At 38.9% G+C, this 14,989-nt stretch overlaps 2 protein-coding genes across 4 annotated transcripts in view; one reads left to right on the top strand and one right to left on the bottom strand.

The window, feature by feature from the left end:
- The window catches only part of LOC109099382 (SLX4 interacting protein), a 40,662-nt gene extending 39,109 nt beyond the window's left edge, over positions 1-1,553 (top strand). For all 3 annotated transcript variants that reach the window (XM_042769237.1, XM_042769238.1, XM_042769236.1), the window contains exons 7-8: positions 896-993; positions 1,065-1,553. In XM_042769237.1, the coding sequence (XP_042625171.1) occupies positions 896-993; positions 1,065-1,545 (579 nt within the window). In that variant the 3' untranslated portion in view covers positions 1,546-1,553. The remainder of the gene's footprint in view (positions 1-895; positions 994-1,064) is intronic.
- Positions 1,554-3,902: 2,349 nt separating this feature from the next.
- The window catches only part of LOC109099387 (protein jagged-1b-like), a 30,264-nt gene continuing 19,177 nt past the window's right edge, over positions 3,903-14,989 (bottom strand). Inside the window, 14 exon segments of the mRNA XM_042769255.1 lie at positions 3,903-5,805; positions 6,395-6,542; positions 6,983-7,114; positions 7,689-7,922; positions 8,025-8,134; positions 8,534-8,647; positions 9,417-9,502; positions 10,588-10,615; positions 11,210-11,326; positions 12,496-12,609; positions 12,717-12,830; positions 12,914-13,027; positions 13,504-13,668; positions 14,347-14,497. Coding sequence (XP_042625189.1) covers positions 5,351-5,805; positions 6,395-6,542; positions 6,983-7,114; positions 7,689-7,922; positions 8,025-8,134; positions 8,534-8,647; positions 9,417-9,502; positions 10,588-10,615; positions 11,210-11,326; positions 12,496-12,609; positions 12,717-12,830; positions 12,914-13,027; positions 13,504-13,668; positions 14,347-14,497 — 2,082 coding nt within the window. The 3' untranslated portion in view covers positions 3,903-5,350.

Below are 14,989 nucleotides of genomic sequence, written 5' to 3'. Positions count from 1 at the left end.
CCACAAGCACCTACTCTGTTCTTGCTCAGTCAAGGATTGTTGTGTTGACAGAGCTTCATTAGGACTGTTCAAGGTGTATGTGGGTCGGATTCAATAAGCTGCTTCTTCTCTTTATTCTTCTCAGAGCTGCCCAGTTAAGCATGGCTAGTACTAAAATAAGGACTTCAAGTGTTTGTCAAACTATTCAGGTGGTCAGGAACTGATAAACACACACACATCTGCCACACATCAGCATTATAAGATGTTTTTATATGATTCTCATCAGTTTTAATACCACAAAAAATATGAATATGATATTGAACACTCAGATTTTTATAGAAATATAAAGTTTAGATCAGAGAAATTAAAAACAATGTGTTTGTGTGCATGTGTGTATACAGATTTAACCATATTGGTACTATTGACATGATTTATATTAAAACAGAAACACAAAATATACAACATGCACAAGCAAAATAAGGCACAAAAAAGTAAAGCTGCAGAAATATTTATATTTTGATGAACATGATCAGAAATTTGATGACCAAGTGAAAAAGAGAGCTTCCTCTGAATACTGCCAGTTTAACACAAGCTTTTTTGCTTGTGTTTCTCCTTGGTCTCTTGGGTATGGCCATCAAAACAAAACATCCCATGGATTTGTTCCCATGGCTACACCAAATATCTCCAAGTTAATTTGTGTCAGTACAATGGACTTTTCTTAGAGTCCTTTAAAAAAATAAATAATTTACTTTATAGTTTCGGTCAGTTGTTGAGAGAGTAGCTCTGTTCCAAAACCTAATGAGATGCCTACATAGACAGCATCCTAACTGAAACCGAGCCTAATAAATGAAAAGTTTTTTTTTGTTTCATCCACCATCTTGAATTCAGTGGATCTCGCTCTTTTTTTTCTGAACAGAGTGAACCAAGCCATTCAAAGTATTTTTCGAGCTCTGTCGAGACAACAGCCCCTTTACCCAGCTCCACAGCTACAAAAAGAGCCATCCTTCAGAAGATGTAAGTACTCTTCTGATATACCTTGCGGTGATGCATATACATCTTCAAGTAACCTTTCTTCATTCCTCCAGTGCCAGGCAGGCTTGCATCCAACCCCAACAGTGCCAAGATGATCAAGAGTCCATATCAGCCCAATTCCAAGCAGACAAATCTGAGAAGGGCTCTTCCGAAACATGTCATCCTGTCACCATATCGTCTGGCAGCTTTCTCAAGGGTGAGTCATTGGAGGAAGGGAAAGCCGTGTTGTCATCTAAATTAAGTAACAGTAAAGAGGTCACTGAACCACATCTTGATTCTACCGGTCCGAGGAGACGACCACGGACCCCAAGTAGCTCAGGAGAAGATGCTGACCACCAAAAGAAAAAAAAATCACATCTTGGAGAGCCTGCAGCATCAAGTGATTCCAACAATCCCTCTTCCGATATTGCCGCACCAGACTCTGTTTGCAGTCCCCAGCCTGAGATTTCACAGACTAACCATAGCGGGCTGGCAGCAAGTCTGAAAGCCCTATCCGTCAAGCCCGTATCCTCTGGCTCCTCTATTAGTTCTTGATGGTTGGTCGACAGGGGGGGAAGGAGGGGGGTGTGATCTGAGAATATCGATTTTGCTGACTCAAAAAGCCCTGATGGGCGCAGCGGCACAGAACGGGAGAGGATGTCTGACGCCACCACGATGGATGTTACAGTACACACTTCTACTGTAATACTGTCTGTCAGCGGCGGTTGCACAAGAGTTCACCACACACAGTCTCTGCACATGCAGTACTTCCCTTTTGCCTTTAAACTGAAAAACAAAACTACTTAAATGCTTGAATTAGATTACCAAGAAGCTCTCAAATATTTGAATAGATTCCACTAGCAACAGCTTAAAAGGAACTCAAGCAAACAGTAACTTCACTCTAAACAAAAACACGAATGTAATTCGCGTTTTCGGTGCAAGATTTGTATTTCAGACTAGCGGGAGCCGTTGAGCACACTGTGGCTTCAAGCCCGAATCTCTGGCTCCATCCGTCTGAAATCTCCACTCTTCCAGTTTCAGCTGAGCACATGATTGATTTCACTGTGTTCTCACATACACCGCGCTCCTTAAGCGATCAGGGGTTTTCACCATTGGAGCCGACTGCCGTCTCCTTGTGGTTATTATTTGTAAATGTGCGATTGCTTTTCGTAACAGCTAAAAGTCTGCTGCTGCAGGATGACTGACAACGTTATGGAATGCTGTAGTGGTGCTCGCGTCTGATATTTGGCTTATCACGGGTGCAGTTGACATTTGATGTAGTGCGTGATGGCAGGATGATTATATGCATGGATATAAATTCGTCACATGGTTTATTTTTCAGCCGTGCTTACAAATCACTTGATGTTTATGTATTTAGTATAATAGATATGTGTCACAAAGACGTTATCAGAATATACAAGCATTGTGCTGTGATAATCCCAAAGCATTGCAGTCAGATTGCTTCTGGTTTAGAGTTTTAATTTTAAAGTAATTTCACTGTATGGTCTGATGTTATGTAATAAAATCTTAATCAGTCAAAATGTTTGTAGCAAGATAATTGTGAACTAAATATCCAATGACTATTTTAAATTCTCTCTTTTTTTAAATGCAATATACTGTACTGCCTAACAATATAACTTTTACTTAATTTTTAATAATAAAGACATTAGTTTTTTTGACTTTGAATTATCTAGTACTCAGAATGACATAACATGCAAGTTGCAATATAAATGTAGTAGCAACAGATCCTTTCTTCCGTATTTTGAATTACATTTAAGTGAAGCCGATTATCAAAAAAGAAAAAGAAATGTAGATTGGAAACGTCTATTTATTGGTTGTTGGTTACATTTTGAGATGGGTGAGATTTAAGTGGACTAAATGAATGGAGAAATTCAGCATAGATCACCAAGAAATCTGTCGTTTTCGACTGAAGATTGAGTTATGACATTTTGATTAAGGTCAAGAAAATGTCATCAACCCATTCCAAACCCGTTCAAAATCCCTTTTTCTGTGGAACACCAAAAATTAATTCTGGAGGGTGTGCTGAGCACTCATTTTGATGCAATTACAATGAATGGAGACTGATGCTTCAGAGCACGAAAGAATAATCATACAAGTTACTTGTGCATTTCATCCAAAGTGTTCAGAAGTTATAAAAAGCTAGACTAAAGTTTGTTGCTTTTCACTGATGTTCCTCTGCTGCGATCAAACGGAGTCAGCGAGTTTATCTCAAGTCTGATTCAAATATCATTCAGAACAGGTATTATGAACTGGATCAACTGAATGATTGAAAGTTGTGACTCACAAGAATGATTCATTCACAAATTGGACATTTCAGTCATTATAAGAAAAGCTAGAGTGAAAGTTCAATTAAATTTCTCACAAAGCTATCACATGACTTCAAAAGACTTTTAATATAGGGCATGAGTTGTATGAACCACTTTGTTGATGTCTTTGTTCTTTTTGCACCTTGAAATCTCCAGTCCTCGTTCATTGTGCATGGAAAACAGCAACCTTACTCTTCAAACTGTCTTTTTTGCATACCACAGAAGAACGTCACTAATATAGGAACAAAAGAACTTGAGGGTGAGTAAATGATGACATAATTTACATGATACATTATTGAACAACATTGGGAAACCCTTTTCTTCTTCTCATCACCATAAGCTTTGCCTTTTGCCCTGCAGTTATTTTACTCAATACCTCATTCATCATGTAGGGAGGGTAGTTTAGTCATGTAGTCGCGCTGTCAGTCTTCACATGGTACAGGGTATAATCAGACCCACACCGTTGTACCACGTAAATACATTTAGACAGACCTTGTGCCTCACATAACATTACGTCAGTGTAAGAGAGGATTCAGCTCCTCCTAAAGCAGCACAATGGAGCACAAATCAAAAACAAGCGTTTAATTTTCCTTTTATACAAAATGTTTAATAAATATAACATTCAAAAAATATCGCCAGGAACAAACTAAAATTTACAATAAGGTCAAATATGAACATTGAATATTGCCATGATCTCATAGAATTTACAAATGTGATAAGCATGTCGGTTTGGGGTTTTTTAGAGAGCCTAGATATAAAAGAGAAACTAAAAGAACACTACATGTGCACAGCAATAGAAATGGACTCCTGAAAGCAAGGCAGTCATCTACAGTGTTTTCATTGGCCCCCTACTGTTCAAGTATTCACAGCCTAGCTTATGACATACTGCAAACCGAAGCTGAAGAGAAATGATTTGTGTGAATCAGGTTTACCAACAAGCAACTAAAAGACTCGTGTTCCCTTTTATTTTAGATTTTTTAATGATTTATTTTTTCTTTTTCATCTGTGGCAAGCAATGTGTCTGCCACCAGGTTTCCAAACAAAAAGCAGCCATGATGTTGACATTACCTGCATTGAGCAAGTAAGAGTTGCCAAAATACATGCAATAGAAGTTTCAAATATTGAAATATCTGACAAAGTATAAAAGAAAGAAAGAGAAAAAAAAAAACAATTCTTGTTTTTTAAAAAATAGACTGCTTTTTCTCTTTTTTGAAATTTTGGTATGTGAAACATGAAACAAATGTCGTCCGAACAAAGCTATAGGCTTACAAAGCTATCAAAACCTTCAAAACTAGACAGGACATATAAATAAAAAGGAATGATATTTTAAGGCTCTTGATTATTAAGTTAATAAATCAAATATACACAGTGATTAATTAAAAAATATATACATATCTACACTAAATTGACACAATTCTTCATATTGGCAGCAGAAAGCTGACGACCTGTCCCGCCCCAAGAAAAGAAAAATAATAAATAATTTTTTCACTTTATTTTTTTTTCTTCCATACTCATTTCTGACAATTGCTGTGGTGTGTAGTTGTGAAGGCACTTTCAGTTCAGAACTAGAAGTAAAACCAACAAGAGAGAGTTTCCACACAGCTGCTGGATAAGGAAGAAACAACTATTTTAGCTGTGAGAGCATTGTCATTATGAACGAAAATAACACTTAAAACTATTTGCAAACACTATGCAAACTTTTCAGACTCAATGAGATACTCAAACGTATCCACAAAAATATAGACTTTTGAAATGTGTACTTTTGTTTTTTTACTTTTTTTTTTCTTTTATGAAGGAAAACACTGGATGCGAAATGCAGCATTTGGGTTTTCCAGCCGTCCACAGCAACTATTACAATTGCCAGTGTGAAGCCAGCTTGTCAAAACTTAAATTAACACAGGATTCTAGGCAAATAACAGCCATGGAGTCCAGAACACGACGCAACAGTTTTAAGAAGCACAACCCCCCCGAGACCCTGCCAAATGACCGGTAAGTGCAACAGGGGTTCGGTCGCACGGCAACACAGCTGCCTGCTATACGATATACTCCAACCTGTTTAAGCTCTGTGCCGTCTCCAAGTCTCTGTTGTCCTGTTTGTTTGTCCAGTTTGGGTTTTTATTGGGTGCACGCTCCTCCCGCTCCACCAGCGTGTAGGCCGGCTGTTTGGTGAAGCGTGCTTTCTGCAGGTGTTTGTCCATCTCCTCTTCCTCCACCTCAGAGTTATGCGTCCTAATTTTAGCAATGATGGAGTTCTTCCCCTCGTAGTCTTTTATGGCCACGCCGTGGGTCGCATGTTTCTCGATGGGGTTTTTGATTTGGTTGAGCTGCTCACGCACATTATTGGTGGTATTGTCCTCTGTAGCTGAGGTAGCTGCGTTGCTGTGGGTGTTCTGTTTCCGGCGGCGGTGAATACACCACAGGAAGGCCGAGGCCAGGGCAAGGATCCAGAGCACGATGAAGATGGAGCTCAGCAGAGGAACCAAGTAGTCTAGGGACAGAATAACCAGAGGGACAGTTAATCAGTATTCGGGACAGTGAGAAATATTTAAAAAATATAGTTTGAAACATGCTCTTCTTAGAAATGTTTCATATTTGTACCATTTTCTAGAAAAGTTTCAATTTTATTGACTAATCTAATGGCAAAAATATGTGGTTTAACAATTAAGTAAAAAGAAATTAACAATTGGAAATGGGAAGACCTTGGAGTTTGAAAACATATGTGTTGTAGGAAAAAAAAATAATGCACACATGAGTTTAACAACAACATTTTCCTATTTTGGACAAGAGACTAAGCAGCTTGGCAGAAACATAGGACGCCATTTTTGATGAACAGCATGCATAAAGAGGGCCCTGATGTCTAACTGAAGTTCCATCCAACTGGCAGAGCTGATGTAACATTCCATGGCTTCAATGACTTAAAGCTTCTTTTGACAGTAAAACATTGCTCAGGCAAGACAGACCAAGGACATACAGTTCAACATGACTGGCCCTGACTGTGGAAACCTTAATACTTAGATTTTTTGACTACTTTTCAGCAAAGATTGACACAATGTCCAGTGTGATAGAGAGCTGCTTACCAGTTTTGGGGTTTGGTGTCTGGTGAACTCGTACTCCAGTGATGGCTTTGATGATGGTGCTGTTACCATTGTGCTTGCTCACCAAGTCAAATATTTGAACCGTAATGTCTTTAATAGGACTCCTGTCTGACCTGGGCTCTTCTGTGGACTGCACAGGAAACATAGACTCATAAATATCACAAAAGACGTACTTTTCTACAAATTCTGCAATTCTTGAGATATTCTGAAGAATGTTTAACTGTTTTTGCCCATAAAATTGAAGTCATTTGGTTCCATTATCTATCAAACATTATCTTATCTTTTGTGTTCCATAGAAGGAAGGAAGTCATGCAGGTTTGGAACGACACAAATGTGAGTAAATGACATTTTTCATCTTTGAGTAAACTATTCCTTTCAATAAGTGGTGTCCACTTTCTCTTAGCTGTAACCTTAATTAAAAACCCCTGAACCAGCTGATCAAAGTCTTTTAGAGTACTATAAACTTCCTGTCAGGTGTGTTGGAACAGGTTGGAGCTAAAGGTGGCCCTCTAGAAACATCTTTAAATGTTATGTTAGACCCATTTAAACTCAGAGAAAAGCTGTACTTACAATGCTGACGTGAATCTCGTTGCTGGCTGATGAAGATAGCTCACAGGTGATGGACAAAGCATACTCTGCCGTGAGGTTCTTCAGCAGGTACCAGTGCCTCAGCTCATTACAAACATGTTCCACACTCAAGCCCTGTTGCAACAGAAAGATCTATTATGAGACTGTTCATATTTAAGCACTTTCCAACAAAATAATTAGCACAATATGCATTTAAATTCCCAAAACGTAGTCGATTTAGTCGGTTGGAAGAATGTTGAGAAAAATGAGACAAAGATGGCAAGGTTCTTTGTTGCATTCACTCTCATTCAGCAATTCGGGCTGGCTGGTGGGTAGCCGACAGTGGTGTTTCTCAAACTCTGCTCTCATACAATGACTGCCTAAGTATTAAACTGTTACGGGATATTAGCTCAGGAATGTATTGGTTCGGAAAGGGATACCGAGCCAGAGCTTATTGTACAAGATGTATTTCTTGCGCTTTTATTAATCTGAAGAAAAAGCGTTTGGATCAACAACAAAGCTTGCGAGAATCCAAGCAGCATGGAAAATTTCACCCATGAGGAACGTTGTCTCCTAGACGAAGAGAACCTGATCTTTCACGCCCCACTGCGCTCACCGAATTAGAGAAGGGTGGAGGAGACGTTTGGAGAAGGGGAAAGCAGCTCAAAAGCTCATAATTCAATCGTTCTCATCTGAAATTATGACTCACTTGAGGCATGTTCTCCTTGTTAAAGGTGAATGTGATGTTGGCACAGCTGTCGTCCTGGTAAGAGAAGCTGGCGTGGCATTTAGAGGGTGAAGAGGGCGCAGGGGGCCAACATTCTCCAAGACTAGGACAAGGTTTGACAAAGCAGTGCTCTTCCTTGATGGGAATACAGGATTGGCCTGCAGGACACCCATTTCTGGCCTTTCCTGGCGGACATGATTTTGGTCTACACCACATCTAAAGAAAAAAAGAGACACAAAAATATGCATTTCTGATCGCATAATTAAGAGAAGTATTACTAAATGCCTCAAGAATAGGATGCAGCGGCAGCTATGTTACCATGGTGCAATGAATCTTTCCATTTTGACACTGGCAAACGTTGCAGTCTTCCTCCCATTTGGCACCATCAGCAGCTACTTGTCCGTTAGCAATACAGGGTCTCCCAATGACTGTGAAAGACATCAACAGAAGAACATGACATGGCAAGAAAGGGGTTGGTGTGGTTTGATCTTCTTGAGTGAAAACTGAAGCATTACATTTCCATTTATCCACAGTGTGCATATTTTCCTTTTTTCTTTACATGATTTATTTTAGGATTGTCATATTCATTGGAGCCCTAGTACATCAAATTGATGTGAACTTTCAAACTGATGAGACTTTTTTTTTTGACAACTCTGGCAATGTTGGCAAGGTTAAGTCATTACTATGTAAGAAAGAAAAGATTTTGGAGGTGTTAATGCAGGTCGTGATGTTCTTTTCAACAAGAAATGATGGTCTCCCGAGGGGACAGGTGAGGTCGGTATGGTTATTTGGCATGTAGCCTGTTTGCAAAAGCTTATGACTCTTACCTTCTTGACACTCTAGTCCTGTTCTTCCAGGTGGACATAGGCAGCGATAACCATTGATTTCATCTACGCAGGTAGAGCCAGTTGTGCAGGGAGAAGACTGACACTCGTTTATATCTGAAGGAATGAAAAGAATCTGTAAGAAATAATGCTCTGAACTTTTAAAGTCCTAAAACATTCCAATTGCATGAACAGCAACAGGTACAGTCTTGTTTCTCAGTAAAAACATTGAAATATTGTAAAAAAATAAATAAATGGATTTACCTAAAAAGCAAGACTGCTTAAGATATTAAAGGCTTGTTTTCCAAGAATCTCTTGAATTAAGGTTTGTTTTTGCTTAAAACAAGACAAAATTGCTATGTGGTCTTGCTCACTGAGTTAAATATTCACAGTTTTAAGGATATTAAGCAATCAAGTCTTTATTATGTGTCATGCAAAACTCCCCAAGAGATCATTTTGATTGAGATGAGTTCATAAAGTATGAGCGAACACCCTATCCTGATGGACTATATCATCTTGGGCTCAGCTGACATGAACGTCACAAGCTCATTTGCAGGTTTGGATGCATTAAGCAGTAAAGCCTGAGGTATGTCTCGTGCAGCCATATGGAAGCTTTTAAAAGAGCAAACCGAGCTCTGTAATCAGTGCTGGATAACTAGGCTGATTGGCTTTCGGTCACTGAGTCAGTTTCTCTCGAGGGGCAGTGAACATCAGCGCTGCAGAATGCGAGGACGCTGCTCGCTTTGCTGTTGGCACTCTGCCCAGAGGGTTGGCTAATTGGGTGGCTAGACTGTGCATTTTGCTCCAGCTTTGTTTGTTTTATTAGTTTGTTTTGCACATTAATAGGGCTGACAGCCAAGAGTATCAGGCGTTATCGAACACTCACTTATGCGACAGTCTGGCCCTGCAAAACCCGGAGCGCACTCACAACGGTACCAGTTTTCACCATCCACACACGTCCCACTGTTGTAGCTATGGAGAGAGAAAGACAGAAGGTCAGACACAGTTCGGTATGGGCATCTTTGCAGCATTGCAAACAGGGTCCAAAAACAGCATTAGTCAAGCACCAAAGGAGACTTAAAACTTCCTAATGACATACTGTATAAGAGCTGCTGGCTAAGTTTGACTTGATTAACTAAAGTGTAAAGAGTAAAAAAAAAAAAGATATTGTATATATATATATATATATATATATATATATATATATATATATATATATATATATATATATATATATATATATATATATATATATATAAATAAAATCAAGTAAAAATGAATACAAAAAAATCCTAAACCAGAATAATTAAATGAATAAAATAACAAAGTAAAATAAAAAAAAACTAATATAAACCTATTTAAAATAAAATATAATGAACAAAATTAAATTAAAAACTTAAAAATACTCAATAATATAAAGTGACAAATGAATAAAATAACATTAATAAACAACATTACATAAAACGAATAAACATTACATAAAATAATATAAAATTAATAAAAAGCAATCTAAAGTAAAATAAACAAACAAACGAAAACAACATAAAGCAAAATTAAAATAAAAAAAAATATCACCAGTGAATGGTAACTTTATAAGGAATTTTGCTACAAAATTATTTTATATATCAAAATATATATTTTTTTCAAATCAAAGACATACAAACTGAAACTGACAAATCTGTCGCAGTTTGCATGTCACAACTTTTACAACTACGTAAAAATAGGTAAATATAATTATATTAAGTTCATTTTATCAGTTCACTGTTATCAGTGGACCCTAATTCCAAATGACAAAATCTTTATCAAATGAACTCATACTAATCTCTTTTGCTGGGATATTATTGTGCACTCAGAATCTTGCTTAGACAACTTCTCGAGCAGATGACCCCGATGTCAAAAGCACAGTAGGCAGCGAGCTTAACGCACCCTTGGAATGACAGAAGCTATGGGAGTGCCTGTTTCCCAGCACTGTGAGAGAGTGTGAGAAAGTGCGGCACAGCTGTACGGGCCTGTTTACAGCGGCAGGCTGTGTGTGTAAATGTTTTGCCAGGACTTACCATGGGTGTGGGTTGCAGTCGTTGGTATCTGAAAGAGAGAGAGAGAGAAGAGGGTTTGTTTCACTTCACACCCATGTGAGCACATAAGAATGAACGCAACAGTCAACATGTCAGAGCTTGTGTCGGTGTGCATGTGCATCTGCGTGCTCGCGTGGGCGTCCAGTTTGGCAGAGTCGCTGATTGCTCAGTAACTAACTGACATGCTGTCTCCAGCTTTTCTTCTCTTTTAATTTTTAGGACTCCAGGTTTCTCCGTTCTCACAGAACGAGAGGTGCACAACAATACATGAGAATGGCACACTGAGGGGGGAAAAAAAGAAAGAGAGCAGAGGAGAAACGGTGGGCTTGAGGAGGAGGGACATCTGTCTCCACTTTCCCTCATTTAAATTGTTTCCTTCATAGCTGGCAGGAGCCGACAATGTCCAGCCAGGGTAAGGTGGGTTTAGAGAAAGAATGGAAAAGAACGAGCAAGACAAAGCCAGGAAAATGGATCCCTGCTTTCTTCTCAGACTAAATGGGGTTTGAAAAAATGAAATTTTATGAGTAAAACTATTCCCTCTTCCACTTTAAATCTACCTAGGAAGTTAGGACTGCAGTTATCGACCGCAGGAAGTGGTACTCACTCTCGGTGCAGGTGGATCCTTCCCAGCCTTCCTTGCAGACGCAGGTGAATGAGTCGCCGTTGACCACACAGGTGCCTCCGTTCTCACATGGGTTGGGCAGACAGCTGCTGTTCTTGGCTGCAGAGGAGCCACAAAAGAGGTCAGAATGCTTTGAACTGAACAGATCAACACGAGTGCAACCACAAGCCTGCCACACTTAAAACAGACCCGCTACATCTTGAAGGATTACCAAGTACAACATTTCCCAAGATTCCTATTACCAAGTACAACTAAATTTCCCATCAAAGGATTGGAGCCGACTGTACGCCAGATATGATATTTTCTGCATCGAAGAAATCAGATGGGGTTATTTTATAGATTGTGCAGTTTGAAGCAAATTACTACCAGTACATTGAAAGAAAGAGAGTGAGATTTCAGTCTGTCAGCTAGAATGATTGAATGTGAACAATGTTTTCCTCCTATTTTGCTGACCAACTTTATTATTTTACAATTTACACAACCATAACTACTATTTCATTCAATGAATGGTTGGAAATGCAGTGTTATAGTAATAAATTAAAATTTCTTCTTAATAATGCAGATAATATTTTTTGGCTTTAGTACAATGACAACATAAATGGCAATTGTTTAATTTTTAAATAACATGTTATCTTTATATATCTAATATCACATGTTCCCATATTTTACACACAGTCTTAATTTACAGCTGTCCTCACATTTTAGGAGGGGGTACTTTGCAAAGTGATCAAACTTACGCCCCATTCACACGGGGCGTCGGCATCAACGCCTCTCGTTTACTTTGAATGGAGTGACGTCAAGCTTTGCCGAAATGAATTGTAGCGCCAACGCAGGTGTCAGCAAATCAGATCGCCTTATGCAAATACCCTGGTGCAGACGCTGACTAATTGCTTTCATACAAAACCAGAAAATTAATATGATTGGCTATTGTCACTATGATGGCTGCATCAGTACCAAGCTTCAGAAACGCCCTCTATCAAGCGTTGATGCCGACGCACCGTGTGAATGTACCATTAGGGGTCCTTGGCATTATAAAGTTTAAAATTTAGTGATCATAATATTCTAGAAAGAATTATTTCTGAAGCACTCACAAAGATTCTTGTAGCAAATATTGTCACAAAGTGCATTTTCATGTAAAAGTATGACTTTACAGTAAGAAGTGTGCTACAGGGATTTGTGGGAATGCAGCATTTTTGTAAGGGCTTGAAGCACATGAGCTGTGTCACATTCAAAGATAGAGAAAGTGAATGAGCATCACCCAAACTGACCTATATTACACGTGGCTCCTTCCCAGCCAGGTAAGCACCTGCATTTGAAGATGTCCCCTTCATCATGGCATGTACCTCCATTGTTGCAAGTAGCTTCGTCACATTGGCTATCACCTGAAATTACAGTTGATCCAATAGTATTTTATTACTCGGTGTGTACACGCTCACACACAAACAAAAACTCAGCAAACTGGGTGGGTCATAAAAATAGTCTTTCGTACGGGAGTGGCATGTTTTTCCCTTCCAGCCATTTCTGCATTCGCAGTAGAAATCGTTCACCAGGTCTTGACATGCTCCCTTGTTCAGGCAGGGGTTCAAGCTGCAGTCATTTATGTCTGAAAAAAAAAACAAGAAAATAAGCTCAAAGAAGCACAAACATTCAGCATAAGCAGAGAAAAATCTATTCAAGTGTACATACTGATTTCGCAGTGAACTCCTTCCCAGCCATCAGCACAAATGCACTGATAAACGTTCACCTTATCGATGCAAGTACCGCCATTGCGACATGGGTTACTCTCACAGTCATTTATATCTGAAAAAATAGCACAGACACCACGGATGATTATCAGATGATATTAATGATTTTCAGCAGCCAAGCAGTATTGGTCGTGGTGGCTGAAATTAATTCTGATTGGCTGATATTGGAATTTTAATGGTGCAAGTTCATTTTCTCTATGTTTACACTGAGATAACCTTTGCTGTCATCTAAAGTGCACTTAAAGTTAATCTAACAACTAATGACACTAATAACTTAATAACACTGTTAAATGTAACCTTTAGAAAATCTCATTGAATATCCATTTATCAGACTGTACATTATAATGTTATGATGGGTAAACTCACTTGGAGCATTTGAAACAACAGATTTTAGTTTTTAGTGTTTTAAATGAATTATTTTAGACAAAATAGTCTGGAATTTTAAAACCAGGCATTTATCGGTTATTGGACAAAATGAAAATAACTAATGTCGGTGCATCCCTCTAATTCGATAATAATGTTTAGTCTTACTCTCATGGCAGTAGGTGCCTCTGAATCCTTCTTGACACTCGCATGTAAACTGGCCTCCGGCCTGACTCCTGCAGCGTCCGTGAGGACCACAGACATTTGAGGATATATATCGCACCCCTTCTGGTGTACTGTTGGACACCACAGCAACAGTGCAGCTGTCAATCACTGTAAAGGTTTAAGAGAAAGAATGAAATCCAGCTGTTAAATCTCTAGGCTCATTGTGACATAAAAGCAACATTATTCCAATTCTTCTACTTTAAAGAAATCCAATTTATTTAGATATTTTTGGGTTCACTTTCCAAAACAATTATTTTTTTTCATCTACTTTTTCCGAAAGAGTGTGTGAGGAGGCCATTTAATGCACCTAAGCCCTGATTCTGCTCAAAGAGTTGAAAGAAACTTGATGGGCTTATCTAGCTGTGGGGTTTGCCCCTCCTCAAACTCACACACACACACTTTTAAACATCCAAGGCAGAGAATCCCACCAAGTCATTACCACGAAGAACACACACAGAGCTGTTAAGAAACTGGCAAATGTTCAGGAGGAATTTGGCAATGGAGAAAGTGTTTAAGAGACTGTGTGTATGTGAGCTGTGTGTCCAGGGAGGTTACTGTCAAATAGCTCACCATGGGCTGAAAAAGCCTCATGTAACAAAATAGGAGTTCTTTTTTTTCTCATTTTCCCCCCTGAAGGTGGTGGGAGAGTCCACAGGCCTGTAATCTAGTTTTACTCAGCAGCTGAACAATGGTATGCAACCGGCAGATCAGCTTACTATGGGTTTTAGGGGCAGTTTACAAAGAGATACCAATACAGGATCTGTCCCAGAGACTGAAATTTCTCACCTTGGCATGATGTGGTTCGACAATGGTCCTTCAGGTGAGAGCAGTTTTTACCCTCGTAGTCATCGGGACATTTGCAGAAGTAGTCCGAGGCCAGGTTGAAGCACTGCGCACCGTTCTGACATGGGTTGGGCTGGCAGTAATCGATATCCAGCTACACCAGAGAAAGATTTACAAGAGGAGAAAAGAGCGCTCAATGATGAGGGGAAAATGATATCCAGGCATTTTTGGATTCATAGAAAAAACAGCAACCCTCAACAGCCTCGACATAGCGTCTGCCAGGAAAAAGCACACCAAAACGCTCAGGAGAATAAAAACAAACAGAAGAATATTTAAAGGGCTAGCCAAACCCTGGCTGTCTCAAACCTAGACCATCTTTCTTTGTCTATCTCTTTCTTTAGGGTACAACTAGAGCTGGGTGGATGAAGGTATACACTACTGTTTAAAAGTTTGGGGCAGTAAGACTATTATTATTATTATTATTACTTTTTTTTTTTACAGAATTAATACTTTCAGCTAAGATACATTAAATTGATCAAAAGTGACAGTAAAGACAATTACAATGTTATAAAACATTTATATTTTAAATAAATGCTGTTCTTTTGAACGGTCTATTCATTAAAGAATCCTAAAAAAAAAAGACTGT

This window comes from Cyprinus carpio, chromosome A13, assembly GCF_018340385.1.
Source record: "Cyprinus carpio isolate SPL01 chromosome A13, ASM1834038v1, whole genome shotgun sequence".
Taxonomy (NCBI): Eukaryota; Metazoa; Chordata; class Actinopteri; order Cypriniformes; family Cyprinidae; genus Cyprinus; species Cyprinus carpio.
Note: the sequence above shows the minus strand (reverse complement) of the source record. Positions and strands in the feature narration are given on the sequence as shown.